Source organism: Rattus norvegicus, chromosome X (assembly GCF_036323735.1).
Source record: "Rattus norvegicus strain BN/NHsdMcwi chromosome X, GRCr8, whole genome shotgun sequence".
NCBI classification, from domain to species: Eukaryota; Metazoa; Chordata; class Mammalia; order Rodentia; family Muridae; genus Rattus; species Rattus norvegicus.
Window position 1 is genome coordinate 66,175,803 of NC_086039.1, and position 14,040 is coordinate 66,189,842.

The following is a 14,040-nucleotide window of genomic DNA, read 5'->3' on the forward strand; positions in this document are numbered from 1 at the left end:
AGGAATTGAAGCTTAGAGCAGGGGGAGTACTGGTAAGTGCCCAAGGACATAAGGTGAATCATTAAACTGCAAGATATCCTCCTTAGACAAAGAGGCAACTGTCTTCAGGGGACATGTTCTTTCTTTGAGAAGGTCAAGCCCTTTTCAGGAATCTGCTCAGGGCAGGGCACTAGCTTTGCCTAGTCCTGCAGTCCGGTTCCCGACAGGTACTGAAAACAGTTGTTGAGGAAGTCTGGAAACTGCTGCTGACCCCCATTTTCTTTGCCTCAAGCCAGGAGGCAGGACAGCCTGGACTTGCCTAGTTCATGGAAACAGATTTAGGCCTAGTCTTCTGAACTGCCAATTTGAAGCCTGCCATGGAGTCAGCCTAGACTGTCTTAATTAGAAATGTGTTGTTCCTTACCTAAGTTATTTTTCTCTCAGGACAAAAATCATCATACAACAACCCATCTAATCCGATCTATCGTGAAGACATGCTGCTGCCTCCCTAGTCTAAAAATGACATACAACGATAAGCAGAGTGCTGAGTAAAACTGAGAAGTTTTATAGGTACTGTCTTATTTGGTTTATATCATGTGGTCATCTTAATCAAGATGGTGGTGAAATTACATGAAATGGACTCACTTTTTTTTTTTCCAGAGCTGGGGACTGAACCCAGGGCCTTGTGCTTGCTAGGCAAGCGCTCTACCACTGAGCTAAATCCCCAAACCCAATGGACTCACTTTTAACCTTAGTAAAGATTCCTGCCAGCTACCTGATTCCGTTCATCCTGATGGGTCTCTCAGCCAAGATGGAGGCAAGTCAAATGGTTCCTATTTACTACTAGACGAATCAGCAAGCCCATCACCTCCCTCTTTAAAAACATCTATTTTCCTAAACAAGGGTTGAATCTAAGTTACATTTATAGTATGCTATTGTAAATTATGATTGCCCATGTATTGATTTTTTTTACTATAATCTTTTGTTGCAAGTTTTAAGCTGACTTTTTGTTATAGATTTAACAGATTTTTAAACCATGCACAATGATCTTACAAATCCTGAGATAAAGAGAGTTTTAAAATTTTTTATTGGACATTTTATGTATTTACATTTCAAATGTTATCCTCTTTACACCTCTTCCATCCCCTTCCCCCTGCTTCTATGAAGATGCTCCCACTCCCACCCACTCATTCCCACCTCAATACCCTGGCATTCCCATACACTGTGGAAATGAGCCTTCACAGGACCAAGGGCTTCTCCTATTTTAAACAATAACCTTAAATTTTTTTTTTGAGAGGAGAGTGAACAAAGCATACAGATCAGAGATTTTTTCAATTTAATTTTACTTTTTTACTTATTCACTTCACATCCCACTTACTGCCCCCTCCTGTTTCCACAATCCTCCCCCATTCCCTTCTCCTCTGAATGGGTCCAGGCCTTCTGGGTATCCCTCTCTCTCTCCTGGCACATCAAGTCTCTGCAAGTCTAGGAGCTTCCTCTCCCACTGAGACCAGACAAGGTAGCTTAGCTAGCTAGAGCATATCCCACATACAAGGAACAGCTTTTGGTATAGCCCCCACTCCAGTTATTCAGAACCCACATGAAGACCAAGCTACACATCTACTACATATGTGTGGGGGGCCTGGGTCCAGCCTATGAATATTCTTTAGTTGAGGATTCAGTTTCTGAGAGCCTCAAGGGTCCAGATTAGTTGGCTCTTTTAGTCTTTCTGTGGAGGTCCCTCTATAAGGAGATTTTTAAGAATATAAAGTAGAAAAATCTTAGAGAAGAGATATTGGGATCATTTACTTGTACAGTGGCAGAAGTTGGTATAATCTGTGAGAATTTGAGAATCAAGTGTGCCATTCATTGATTGAGCTGCACTGAATCATTAAGACATCGATGCTTTAATGAAATCTCTGAGTCCTAGGAGGAAAAGAGGTTAGAGAAGGAAGAAAATGGAACTCTGCCACAGCTTGAGTTCCAATAAGGGAGGCCAAGAGTTGCAAAACAGGAACTCTACCCATGGCAGGATTCCAATATTGTAGAAGACTAGGAGGGCCTAAAGATGCTGCAGGTCTTAAACAGCACGGTCTATGGGGAGGAGAGGAAGCTGCAGAAGGGAGCAGAGAAACAGAGTGTGTCCTGGGGACAAGAAGGTGTGTGTCCTGGTGACAAGAATGTTAATCCAGGCACAAGCAGACTGAGAGACTTGTAAGAAACAAATGTCTCAAATCAGAGAGAGGCATCCCTTTCCAAATGATGGTGGCCCAGTAGGGGGATCCTCCCAGTAAAGTTAGTTGTTTTTGTTTGTTTGTTTGTTTGTTTTGTCTAATAGCAACAAAGCATGAAGCTCTGTGATGTCAGTAGTAGATAATGAGAGAGCATGTAGAGTGAGAGAAAGCATCTTTCCATATGACAGTTGCCCAGGAAGCTATAGCAAGCATCAGTAGCCAGACCTGTTTAGAAATGCTCAGAATCCCAGTGGAGAAGCATAGGAGTGGAGGGAGGAAGGGGCTGAAAATGCAGACTCTACAATTTGGAGTCAAATACGATGGGTAGCAGAAGTCAACAGAAACAAATAATCCATCTGTACTTTAGGAGAGTCAAATCAGCAGCTGGTTCAGTTAGGAGAGGCTGAGTACCTTGAAAGGGTCTACTTTCAACCTACCCCAAAGCTTTGGCACCAGATTACTAAGCGAGACTATGACCACTTCAAGGTATGGCTTAGGAATAGATTTTTTACTGTGAATATGAGGAAGATTATAGCCAGGGGCATCTAGAAGAGTGTAGAACAGAGAAAGTAGCAGATTGAACATGGCCAGCAGACTGGACTAGGCTATGCAAGGGAGGGATAGAGACGGAGGGAAGGAGGGAGAGAGGAGAGAGAGAGAGAGAGAGAGAGACAGAGACAGAGACAGAGACAGAGACAGAGACAGAGACAGAGACAGAGACAGAGAGATACAGAGCGAGCAAGAGAGGAAAATGGCAGGATTATAAGGGAATGACAAGTTAGAAGCTTTAGGTTAGCAGCGGGTTGGGTAAAAACAGCTGAGAAGACCACAGGTAGATGTGAAACTGAGCAACCCTGAAGGCCAGCATGCATTATGGCGTGGTAAACACCACAGATAGTCATTTGTTTAGAATTTCTTTTGAACCTGACAATTTCCAGTTGGGTCACTGGGTTTTTCCAATTTTGTTATCATTTAAGTCTGATTCCTTTTCAGTGTTTTCTATCTCGCATTGAATCCAGTTTCAAGTTATGGGTTGCCTTCATCATTTCAATCAGCCTTATGTTTATGAATTTATCTCACTTTGTTTTTTTTCTGAAAGAGGCAAAAAGCATGAATTTATTCTCTGTGAGTTCTTTCTTCTGAATTTTATTGGTCAGTTTCTCTATTTTATCTATAAATTCATTGAATGGCTTGATGAAGTTTATGATCATTCTTTTAATTTCTTTGTCCAGGGGTTTATTTAGCTAATTTCTACCACAGACATTTCTACAGCACTCATAGGTTTTGAAGGGAGGTACTGGCTTGGTATTTCACATTCTTTGTAGTTTTGCAGTGAAATCTGAGCATGTAGGCTTCTTTTGCTAGTTCTAAGAAGGATGTGAAAGAGTAAATTGGGGTAGAAGAGAAAAAGTGAGGGAAGGTTAGGCCTAGATGTTGGAAATTAGTTCTATATTGAAGTGGACAGAAGGTACTGGGCTAATATGCAGGATGTGCATCCTGGTCAAAGCCTGGAGTTTGGAAGTAGATAAGCCTGGGTGGAGAGTTAACATACACTATGTGCTTGGAGTGATATGGTAAGGAGAAGGGAAGATTTGGGTTTTAGCAGAAGTCTAGCGACTGTTTGTAGTACAGACAGGTGGCTGTGGACAGGAGATGTATCTGATGGCTTAGAAGAGTAGGCATAAGAGAGGATCAAGAAGGCCAGAATCTGGAAAATAATTTGCAGGGATGTGGTATTAGATTACACATTTAAGTATATTTTTGTTTTATTTGTGTGTAATTGCTTGGATAATTCACCAAATACTATCTCTACTTCCAGCCATGCTGTTTCTTTTTTTAAAAAATATTATTTATGTATTTATGTATGTATTTATATATGTATGTATGTATGTATGTATGTATGTATGTATTTACTTATTTAACTGTTTGCATCCCAAATACTGTCCATGACCTGTCCTTCCCCCACTAAGTCCCTTTCTCCATACTGTCTCCCCTTCTCCTCTGAGAGGGTGGGACCCCCTTCCCGGGTATCAACATACCCTGGCACATCAAATCTCTGACAGATTAGGTATAACCTTCCTAATTGAGGCTAGGGCAGGTAGCCATAAACATGGAGCTGCTTGTCTGAGAGAGATGTGCCTAGGAGCCTCATTCCAGCCTGTGTATGTTCTTTTTAAATTGGATATTTTTATTTATTTACATTTCAAATGTTATCCCCTTTCCGGGTTTCCCACCCATAAACCCCCTATACCATCTCGCTCCCCCTTCTTCTATGAGAGTGTTCACCCATCCATCCACCTACCCCTTCCTGCCTGCCTCACTGACATTGCTCTACACTGGGGATAGAGCCTTGGCAGGACCAAGGTCTTCTATCATTGGTGCCAAACAAGGCCATCCTCTGCTACATATGCAGCTGGAACCATGAGTCTGGCCATGTGTAATCGTTGGATGGTGATTTAATCCCTGGGAGCTCTGGTTGATTGGTATTGCTGATCTTATGGAGTTTCAAGCCCCTTCAGCTCCTCCAATTGTTTCTCTAACTCCTTCAATGGGGACCCTGTTCTCAGTTCAGTAGTTTGCTGTGAGCATCCGCCTCTGTATTTGTCAGGCTCTGGCAGAGCCTCTCAGCTATATCAGGCTCCTGCCAGCATGCACTTCTTGGCTTCATTAATATTGTCTAGTTTTGGTGGCTGTATGTATATGGGCTGGATCTCCAGGTAGGGCACTCTTTAGATGGCCTTTCCTTCAGTCTCTGCTCCAAACTTTGTAATTGTATTTCCTCCTATGATTAGTTTTTTTTGTTCCTTCTAAGAAGGACTGAAGCATCTGCACTCTGGTTGTCCTTCTTGTGCTTCAGGTGGTCTGTGGATTGTATTCTGGGTAATCTGAGATTTTGGGCTAATATCCACTTATCAGAGGGCATAACATGTATGGTCTTTTGTGACTGGGTTACCTCACTCAGCATGATATTCTGTAGTTCCACCCATTTGCCTAATCACTTTTTCTTCTATTAGTTTGAGTATATCTGATTTTATGTGGAGGTCCTCGATTCAACTGGACTTGAGCTTTGTACAGGGTGATAAGAATGGATTTATTTCCTTTTCCTCTTCTGGAGACAGTGCTTAGAGGCACTCAGGATGGTCCGGCGTTTGACATACAGTCGTAGGCTTTCCTACAATACAGCCTCTAACAAAACTTGGCTGTCTCGAACCCCTGGCAACAGGATTGTTTACCTTTACACCAAGAAGGTTGGGAAAGCACCTAAATCTGCCTGTGGCGTATGCCCAGGCAGACTGCGAGGGGTTCGTGTTGTGAGACCCAAAGTCCTTATGAGATTGTCTAAGACAAAGAAGCACGTCAGCAGGGCCTATGGATCCATGTGTGCCAAGTGTGTCCGTGACAGGATCAAGTGGGCTTTCCTTATTGAGGAGCAGAAAATCATTGTGAAAGTGTTGAAGGCACAAGCACAAAGTCAGAAAGCAAAATAAATGTGCAACTTTTTTAAGTAATAAAAATCAAGACTTGGTCTACAAAAAAAAAAAAAGAATGGATTTATTTGCATTCATCTACATGCTGACCTCCAGTTGAACTAGCACCATTTGTTGAAAATCCTCTTTTTCTCCCTGGATGGTTTTAGCTCCTTTGTCAAAGATCAAGTGACCATAGGTGTGTGGGTTCATTTCTGGGTCTTCAATTCGGTTCCACTCGTCTATCTATCTGTCTCTATACCAATACCATACAGTTTTTATCACTATTGCTCTTTAATACATTTTGAGGTCAGGAATGGTGATTCCCCCAGAAGTTCTTTTATTGCTGAGGACAGTTTTCACTATCCTGCGTTTTATTTGTTATTGCGAATGAATTTGCAAATCGCACTTTCTAAGTCTATGAAGAATTGAGTTGGATTTTTGATGGGAATTGTATTGAATATGTATATTGCTTTTGGCAAGATGGCCATTTTTACTATATTAATGCTGTTAATACATGAGCATGGGAGATCTTTCCATCTTGTGAGATCTTCAATTTCTTTTGCAGAGATGAAGTTATCATCATATAGATCTTTCACTTGCTTGGTTAAAGTCACACCGAGGTATGTTATATTATTTGTGACTATTGTGAAGGGTGTCATTTCCTTAATTTCTTTCTCAGCCTGTTTATCTTTGAGTAGAGAAAGGCTACTTTTTTGAGTTAATTTTATATCCAGCCACTTTGCTGAAGTTGTTTATCAGGTTTAGGAGATCTCTGGTGAAATTTTTGGGACCACTTCAATATACTGTCATATCATCTGCAAAGAGTGATACTTTGACTTCTTCCTCTACAATTTGTATCCCTTTGAACAACTTTTGTTCTGCCTAGGAATTTGAGTACTGTATTGAATTGGTAGGAAGAGAGTTGGTAGCCTTGTCTGGTCCCTGATTTTAGTGGGATTGTTTCACGTTTCTCTCAATTTAGTTTAATGTTAGCTACTTGTTTGCTGTATATGGCTTTTACTATTTTTACGTATGGGCCTTGAATTCCTGATCTTTCCAGGACCTTTATCATGAAGGGTGTTGAATTTTGTCAAATGCTTTCTCAGCATCTAATGACATGATCAATTTTTTTCCTTTGAGTTTGTTTATATGGTGGATTATGTTGATGGATTTCATTATATTAAACCATTCCTGCATCCCTGGGATGGTGCCCACTTGATCATTCTGGATAATTGTTTTGATGTGTCCTTGGATTCAGTTTGTGAGAATTTTATTGAGTATTTTTGTGTCGATATTCATAAGGGAAATTGGTCTGAAATTCTCTTACTTCCTTGGGTCTTTGTGTGGTTTAGGTAGAAGTGTAATTGTGGCTTCATAGAAGGAAATGGGTAGTGTTTCTTCTGTTTCCATTTTGTGGAATAGTTTGTACAGTATTAGTATTAAATCTTCTATGAAGGTCTGATAGAATTCTCCACTAAACCCATCTGTTCTTGGGCTTTTTTGTTGTTTTTGTTTGTTTGTTTGTTTGTTTGTTTGTTTGCTTGTTTGTTTGGGAGATAGGGGACAGTTTACATGGTTTATCTGATCCTGATGGAACTTTGGTACCTGGTATCTGTCTAGAAAATTGTCCATTTCTTCCAGATTTTCCAGTTTTGTTGAATATAGGCTTTTGTAGTAGGAGCTGATGATTTTTTTTAATTTCCTCAGTTTCTTTTGTAATGTCTCACTTTTCATTTCTGATTTTGATAATTTGGATACTCTCTCTGTGCCTTCTGGTTAGTCTAAGGGTTTATCTATCTTGTTAACTTTCTCAAAGAACCAGCTCCTAGTTTTGTTGATTCTTTGTATAGTTCTTTTTGCTTCTATACTTGGTTGATTTCAGTCCTGAGTTTGACACTTTCATGACCTCTACACCTCTTGGATATACTTGCTTCTTTTTTTCTAGTACTCTTAGGTGTGCTGTCAAGATGCTAATGTATGCTCTGTCTAGTTTCTTTTGGAGGCAATTGAAGCTATGAGTTTGTGTATGTTGTGCCTCCATTTTAATTAAATTCTATAAAGTCTTTAAGTTTTTACTTTATTTCCTCCTTGACCAGTTATCATTGAGTACAGCATTGTTCAGCTTCCATGTATATGTGGGTTTTCTGCCATTTTTGTTGTAATTGAAGACCAGTCTTAATCTGTGGTGATCTGATAGGATGCATGGGATTATTTCAATCTTCTTGTATGTGTTGAGGCCTGTTTTGTGACCAATTAAATGGTCAATTTTGGAGAAAGTCTCATGAGGTGCTGAGAAGAAGTTATATTCTTTTGTTTTAGGATGGAATTTTCTATAGATATCTGTTAAATCCATTTGGTTCATAACTTCTGTTAGTTTTTTTGTGTCTCTGTTTAGTTTCTTTTTCCATCATCTTTCCATTGATGAGAGTGGGGTGTTGAAATCTCCTACTATTATCGTGTGAGGTGCAATGTATGCTTTGAGCTTTAGTAAGGTTTCTTTCATGAATGTAGGTGCCCTTGCATTTGGAGCATAGATGTTCAGGATTGAGAGTTCATCTTGGTGTATTTTTCCTTTGACGAATATGCATGTCTTTCCTTATCTTTCTTGATAACTTTTGGGTTAAAGTCGATTTTATTCAATATTACTATGGCTTGTCCAGTTTGTTTCTTAGGACCATTTGCTTGAAAAATTATTTTATAACCTTTAACTCTGAGGTAGTGTCTGTCTTTGTCACTGAGGTGTGTTTCCTGTATCCAGCAAAATGCTGGGTCCTTTTCAAGTATCTAATCTGTTAGTCTATGTCTTTTTGGGGGGAATTGAGTCCACTGATATTTAGAGATAATAGGAACCAATGATTGTTGTTTCCTGTTATTTGTGTTGTTAGAGTTTGAATTATGTTTGAGTGGCTCTTTTCTTTTGGGTTAGTTGAAATAAAATTACTTTCTTGCTTTTTCTAGGATGTAGTTTCCCATCTTATGTTGGAAGTTTCTTTCTGTTATCTGTTTTGGGGCTGGATTTGTGAAAAGATATTATGCAAATTTGGTTTGGTCATGGAATATCTTGGTTTTTCCATCTATGTTAATTGAGAGCTTTGCTGGATACAGTAGCCTGGGATGGTATTTGTGTTCCTTTAGGATCCTTATGACATCTGCCCAGGATCTTCTGGCTTTCATAGTCTCTGGTGAGAAGTCTGGTGTAATATCAATAGGTCTGCTTTCATATGTTAATGGACAATTTTCTCTTTCTGCTTTTAGTATTATTTCCTTGTTTTGTGCGTTTGCTGTTTTGACTATCATGTGACACGAGGAATTTCTTTTCTGGTCCAATCTATTTGGAGTTCAGTTGGCTTCTTGTATGCTTATGGGCATCTCTTTCTTTAGGTTAAGGAAGTTTTCTTTTATAATTTTGTTGAAGATATTTACTGACCCTTTAAGTTCGGAATCTTCGCTCTCTTCTATACCTACTATCCTGGGGTTCAGTCTTCTCATTGTATCCTGGATTTCCCCGATATTTTGGATTAGGAGAGCTTTTTAATATTTTGCCTTTTCTTTGACGGTTTTGTCAATGTTTTCTATGGTATCTTCTGCTCCTGAGATTCTCTTTTCTATCTCTTGTATTCTGTTTGCACTGCTTGCATCTATGACTCCTGATCTCTTTCTTGGGTTTTCTATCTCCAGGGCTGTTTCCCTGTGTGATTTTTTTTTTATTGTTTACTGTTTCTATTTTCATCTTTAGATCCTGGATGGTTTTGTTCAATTCCTTTACATGTATAGTTGTGTTTTCCTGTAATTCTTTAAGGAATTCTGTGTTTCCTCTTTAAGGGCTTCTATTTGTTTATCTGTGTTGTCCTGCATTTCTTTAAGGGAGTTATTTATGTTCTTCTTAAAGTCCTCTATCATCATCATGAGATGTGATTTTAAATCCAAATCTTGTTTTCCTGGTGTGTTTGGATATCCAGTATTTGCTTTGGTAAGAGAATTGGGCTCTGATGATGCCAAGTAGTCTTGGATTCTGTTGCTTAGGTTCTTGTCCATGTCTCTCACCATATATTTATCTCTGGTGTTATCAGGTCTGGCTGTCTCTGACAGTGGCTTGACCCTCCTATAAGCCTGTGTGTCAGCATTTCTGTAGAACAGCTTTCCCCCAGTAGGATCTGGGTGCAGAGAGCTGTGTCCCAGGGTCACCTCAGGGCTCAGGATGAAACCAGAACGATCCTATCCAAAACTGTTCCTTGATTCCTGTTTCCAGAGGGCTCCAGCCAGGTTACTGTGGCACCAGGAATGTGCACAGAAGTGGTGGCCTTACCTGTGCTCTCAGGACTGTGCACACTTCTGAGAATCCAGATCTCTACTCACTGGATCTGGATACAGAGAGCTGTGTCCCAGGATCAGCTCTGGGTGCCTAGTGTCTTTAAATGAATAATAGGGTTGGGTGTACTGATACATGCTTATACTTCAAATCTTAGGTTGCTGAGGCAGGAGGATTGTAGATCTGGCTGTCCTAAATGTATAACATGACTCCATCTCAAACATATAAAAAAGTGATTTAACTGTGATGCATTGAATCCTCATACTGCTACTCAAAAACAAAATATATACCCTTTCCCTACCACTATTATATACAGCTTAAGTGAGTCTCAGAGGGATGGTACTGAGTGAAAATTCTGATGTTAGATCAAAAAATAAGTGTTCCACTTGGGTAACAGTTTTGGAATACCACAATTACAGTAGCAAGATAGTTTCCTAAATTGCAGGAGTGGAGAAGGGAGGTGACTGTGCTTGCAATGGACAGCAAGAGGGACTCTGATGGATTTTTCTCTTTAAAAAGTGAGCACATTTAGTTTCTTTACATGCTCTCAGTATGTAGCTTTATAGGCAACTGATTTACTCTTTATACTACATCAGTAATAGTGTGGAAAGAATAATAAATATTTGAAAAGTTCTATGATTTATTTAAGTAATTTGCTAAAATTACACTCTTAACTTTTTTTTTTCTTTTTTCGGAGCTGGGGACCGAACCCAGGGCCTTGTGCTTGCTAGGCAAGTGCTCTACCACTGAGCTAAATCCCCAACTCCTACACTCTTATCTTTTCAAAGATGAGGCTCACTCTTATTCTTTTTTTTTTAACTTGAGTATTTCTTATATACATTTCGAGTGTTATTCCCTTTCCAAGTTTCCGGGCAAATATCACCCTCCCCCCTCCCCTTCTTTATGGTTGTTCCCCTCCCAATCCTCCCCCGCTTGCCACCCTCCCCCCAACAATCTAGTTCACTGGGGGTTCAGTCTTAGCAGGACCCAGGGCTTCCCCTTCGACTGGTGCTCTTACTAGGATATTCATTGCTACCTATGAGGTCAGAGTCCAGGGTCAGTCCATGTATAGTCTTTAGGTAGTGGCTTAGTCCCTGGAAGCTCTGGTTGGTTGGCATTGTTGTACATATGGGGTCTCGAGCCCCTTCAAGCTCTTCCAGTTCTTTCTCTGATTCCTTCAGTGGGGGTCCTATTCTCATTCAGTGGTTTGCTGCTGGCATTCGCCTCTGTGTTTGCTGTATTCTGGCTGTGTCTCTCTGGAGAGATCTACATCCGGCTCCTGTCGGCCTTCACTTCTTTGCTTCATCCATCTTGTCTAATTGGATGGCTGTATATGCATGGGCCACATGTGGGGCAGGCTCTGAATGGGTGTTTCTTCTATGTCTGTTTTAATCTTTGCCTCTCTATTCCCTGCCAACGGTATTCTTGTTCCCCTTTTAAAGAAGGAGTGAAGCATTCACATTTTGATCATCCGTCTTGAGTTTCATTTGTTCTAGGCATCTAGGGTAATTCAAGCATTTGGTCTAATAGCCACTTATCAATGAGTGCATACCATGTGTGTTTTTCTGTTATTGGGTTAACTCACTCAGGATGATATTTTCCAGTTCCGACCATTTGCCTACGAATTTCATAAAGTCATTGTTTTTGATAGCTGAGTAATATTCCATTGTGTAGATGTACCACATTTTCTGTATCCATTCCTCTGTTGAAGGGCATCTGGGTTCTTTCCAGCTTCTGGCTATTATAAATAAGGCTGCGATGAACATAGTGGAGCACGTGTCTTTTTTATATGTTGGGGCATCTTTTGGGTATATGCCCAAGAGAGGTATAGCTGGATCCTCAGGCAGTTCAATGTCCAATTTTCTGAGGAACCTCCAGACTGATTTTCAGAATGGTTGTACCAGTCTGCAATCCCACCAACAATGGAGGAGTGTTCCTCTTTCTCCACATCCTCGCCAGCATCTGTTGTCCCCTGAGTTTTTGATCTTAGCCATTCTCACTGGTGTGAGGTGAAATCTCAGGGTTGTTTTGATTTGCATTTCCCTTATGACTAAAGATGTTGAACATTTCTTTAGGTGTTTCTCAGCCATTCAGGATTCCTCAGCTGTGAATTCTTTGTTTAGTTCTGAACCCCATTTTTAATAGGGTTATTTGTCTCCCTGCGGTCTAACTTCTTGAGTTCTTTGTATATTTTGGATGTAAGCCCTCTATCTGTTGTAGGATTGGTAAAGATCTTTTCCCAATCTGTTGGTTGCCGTTTTTTCCTAACCACAGTGTCCTTTGCCTTACAGAAGCTTTGCAGTTTTATGAGATCCCATTTGTCGATTCTTGATCTTAGAGCATAAGCCATTGGTGTTTCGCTCAGGAAATTTTTTCGAGTGCCCATGTGTTCCAGATGCTGCCCTAGTTTTTCTTCCATTAGTTTGAGTATATCTGGTTTGATGTGGAGGTCCTTGATCCACTTGGACTTAAGCTTTGTACAGGGTGATAAGCATGGATCGATCTGCATTCTTCTACATGTTGACCTCCAGTTGAACCAGCACCATTTGCTGAAAATGCTATCTTTTTTCCATTTGATGGTTTTGGCTCCTTTGTCAAAAATCAAGTGCCCATAGGTGTGTGGGTTCATTTCTGGGTCTTCAATTCAATTCCATTGGTCTATCTGTCTGTCTCTGTACCAATACCATGCAGTTTTTTTTATCACTATTGCTCTGTAATTCTGCTCGACTTCAGGGATAGTGATTTCCCCTGAAGTCCTTTTATTGTTGAGGATAGTTTTAGCTATCCTGGGTTTTTTTTTTAAAGATTTATTAATTTATGTATATGAATACACTGTAGCTGTCTTCAGACACACCAGAGGAGGGCATCAGATCCCCTTACAGATGGTTGTGAGCCACCATGTCGTTGCTGGGATTTGAAATCAGGACCTCTGGAAGAGCAGTCGGTGCTCTTAACCGCTGAGCCATCTCTCCAGCCCCTATCCTGGGTTTTTTGTTATTCCAGATGAATTTGCAAATTGTTCTGTCTAACTCTTTGAAGAATTGGATTGGTATTTTGATGGGGATTGCATTGAATCTGTAGATTGCTTTTGGTAAAATGGCCATTTTTACTATATTAATCCTGCCAATCCATGAGCATGGGAGATCTTTCCATTTTCTGAGGTCTTCTTCAATTTCCTTCTTCAGTGTCTTGAAGTTCTTATTGTACAGATCTTTTACTTGCTTTGTTAAAGTCACTCCGAGTACTTTATATTATTTGGGTCTATTATGAAGGGTGTCGTTTCCCTAATTTCTTTCTCGGCTTGTTTCTCTTTTGTATAGAGGAAGGCAACTGATTTATTTGAGTTAATTTTATACCCAGCCACTTTGCTGAAGTTGTTTATCAGCTTTAGTAGTTCTCTGGTGAAACTTTTGGGATCACTTAAATATACTATCATATCATCTGCAAATAGTGATATTTTGACTTCTTCTTTTCCGATCTTTATCCCCTTGATCTCCTTTTGTTGTCTGATTGCTCTGGCTAGAACTTCAAGAACTATATTGAATAAGTAGGGAGAGAGTGGGCAGCCTTGTCTAGTCCCTGATTTTAGTGGGATTGCTTCACGTTTCTCTTCATTTAGTTTAATGTTAGCAACTGGTTTGCTGTATATGGCTTTTACTATGTTTAGGTATGGGCCTTGAATTCCTATTCTTTCCAGGACTTTTATCATGAAGGGGTGTTGAATTTTGTCAAATGCTTTCTCAGCATCTAATGAAATGATCATGTGGTTTTGTTCTTTCAGTTAGTTTATATAATGGATCACGTTGATGGTTTTCCGTATATTAAACCATCCCTGCATGCCTGGGATGAAGCCTACTTGATCATGGTGGATGATTGTTTTGATGTGCTCTTGGATTCAGTTTGCCAGAATTTTATTGAGTATTTTTGTGTCGATATTCATAAGGGAAATTGGTCTGAAGTTCTCTTTCTTTGTTGGGTCTTTGTGTGGTTTAGGTATAAGAGTAATTGTGGCTTCATAGAAGGAATTCGGGAGTGATCCATCTGTTTC

The 14,040-nt window shown here is 40.0% G+C and overlaps 1 protein-coding gene and 1 long non-coding RNA gene across 3 annotated transcripts in view; both read left to right on the forward strand.

Moving 5' to 3' along the window:
- Positions 1-790, forward strand: part of LOC134484004 (uncharacterized) — an 83,226-nt gene extending 82,436 nt beyond the window's left edge. For both annotated transcript variants that reach the window (XR_010061289.1, XR_010061290.1), the window contains 2 exons: positions 424-549; positions 640-790. This is a non-coding gene — a long non-coding RNA (uncharacterized LOC134484004). The remainder of the gene's footprint in view (positions 1-423; positions 550-639) is intronic.
- A 4,542-nt stretch (positions 791-5,332) lies between these two features.
- On the forward strand, positions 5,333-5,757 carry Rpl34l1 (ribosomal protein L34-like1). The gene has a single exon (NM_001408840.1). The coding sequence runs from the start codon at positions 5,351-5,353 to the stop codon at positions 5,699-5,701; it is 351 nt and encodes a 116-aa protein (NP_001395769.1). The 5' UTR covers positions 5,333-5,350; the 3' UTR covers positions 5,702-5,757.
- The last annotated feature ends 8,283 nt before the right edge of the window (positions 5,758-14,040 follow it).